A 1,197-nucleotide genomic window follows, 5' to 3' on the forward strand; every position below is an offset into this window, starting at 1 on the left:
TGACACCCTTTTAGTTTATTTTCATTACAGGGGGCTAGAATTTGGGCAATTGATTGCGAAGGGTTGAGTTTTGTCTAAATCTTTGTAATAGTATCAACTCTCTAGTTTTGTTTATGACTTGTAAGTTTGAAAACTCGACTTTTGAAATTTTGAGCTAGTGATGTACCTTAAGATTGAAGTGATCACTATCTCATGTATTCATTGAAGAATGGTTCTTGTTATTGTCGTTTGGAGACGTGATTCTTGCTTTTGAGGTGGTTGCACTTGTAACTAAGGTTTGTTGGTAAGTTAGTGATTGAGTCATGACTAGAGTTGGGCAGACAGCCTATTAAACACTTGGGTCACCCTAAGGGGAGGTGGGGCCATCACACCTTCTACTGCTTCCTCCTTTCGGATGGCTCTCCTCTGCTCTTGTGCTTGTAAGGTATTGATTAGTTCAGACAAACCGTTTTGAGAGATCCCTTGAATCTTCAAGGGAGGAAATCTTGGCTTCAAACCTGTCAGGTAAGCATGCTAAGATTTTCTCTATGACTCTGCTATCCCGCAATTGTTCTCCAATCAATCTAATTTTATTCACAACATCTAAGAGTCTAATAGAGTACTCTTTGATGTTTTCTGTGTCTTTCATCCTAAGGAGTTCAAACTCTCTCCTAAGATTCAAAATTTGCATCTGTCTTGTTGTATCATTGCCTTGAAAATCTACTTTAAGAGCATCCCAAGCTTCCTTTGCAGTTTCACAAGCCATAATTTTTGTGAATATTGCATCGGAAGTTGCTGAATGAATGCACGTCATGGTTTTTTATCTTCTTTTGACTGCATCCTAGTGGAGTCTCATCTCTACAATAGTTGGATCTTCTGACAATTCAGAAATAGGATCTGTTTCTACCATATCCCAAAGATCACTAGCCATCAAAGAGGACTTCATTTTGACAGCCCAAATTTGGTAGTTGTCACCAATAAAACTTGGAGGGTTGGACAAGAAATTGTTTCCTAGCATTTTGATGTTAAAAGCTTAAGTGTATAATTTTATAGTGAAAAAGGGATTCTCACCAAATTAACTCACTTTCAAAGAAATAGACCCTTAAGATTTAGGCTCTAATACCACTTTGTTGATTTTTTGGAGCATAAACAAGGATATCAAGACTATATTGAGGGCTGGAAAAAGAGATTAATTTTTTTATTCATCAACATCTTATT

General features: G+C 36.9%; 1 protein-coding gene across 1 annotated transcript; it reads right to left on the reverse strand.

Moving 5' to 3' along the window:
* Nucleotides 1–436: 436 nt before the first annotated feature.
* LOC140037852 (uncharacterized) lies at nt 437–793 on the reverse strand. Its single transcript, XM_072082999.1, has one exon. It carries the CDS (start codon nt 791–793, stop codon nt 437–439), a length of 357 nt encoding a protein of 118 aa, XP_071939100.1.
* Nucleotides 794–1,197: the final 404 nt, after the last annotated feature.

Source organism: Coffea arabica, chromosome 3c (assembly GCF_036785885.1).
Source record: "Coffea arabica cultivar ET-39 chromosome 3c, Coffea Arabica ET-39 HiFi, whole genome shotgun sequence".
NCBI lineage: Eukaryota > Viridiplantae > Streptophyta > Magnoliopsida > Gentianales > Rubiaceae > Coffea > Coffea arabica.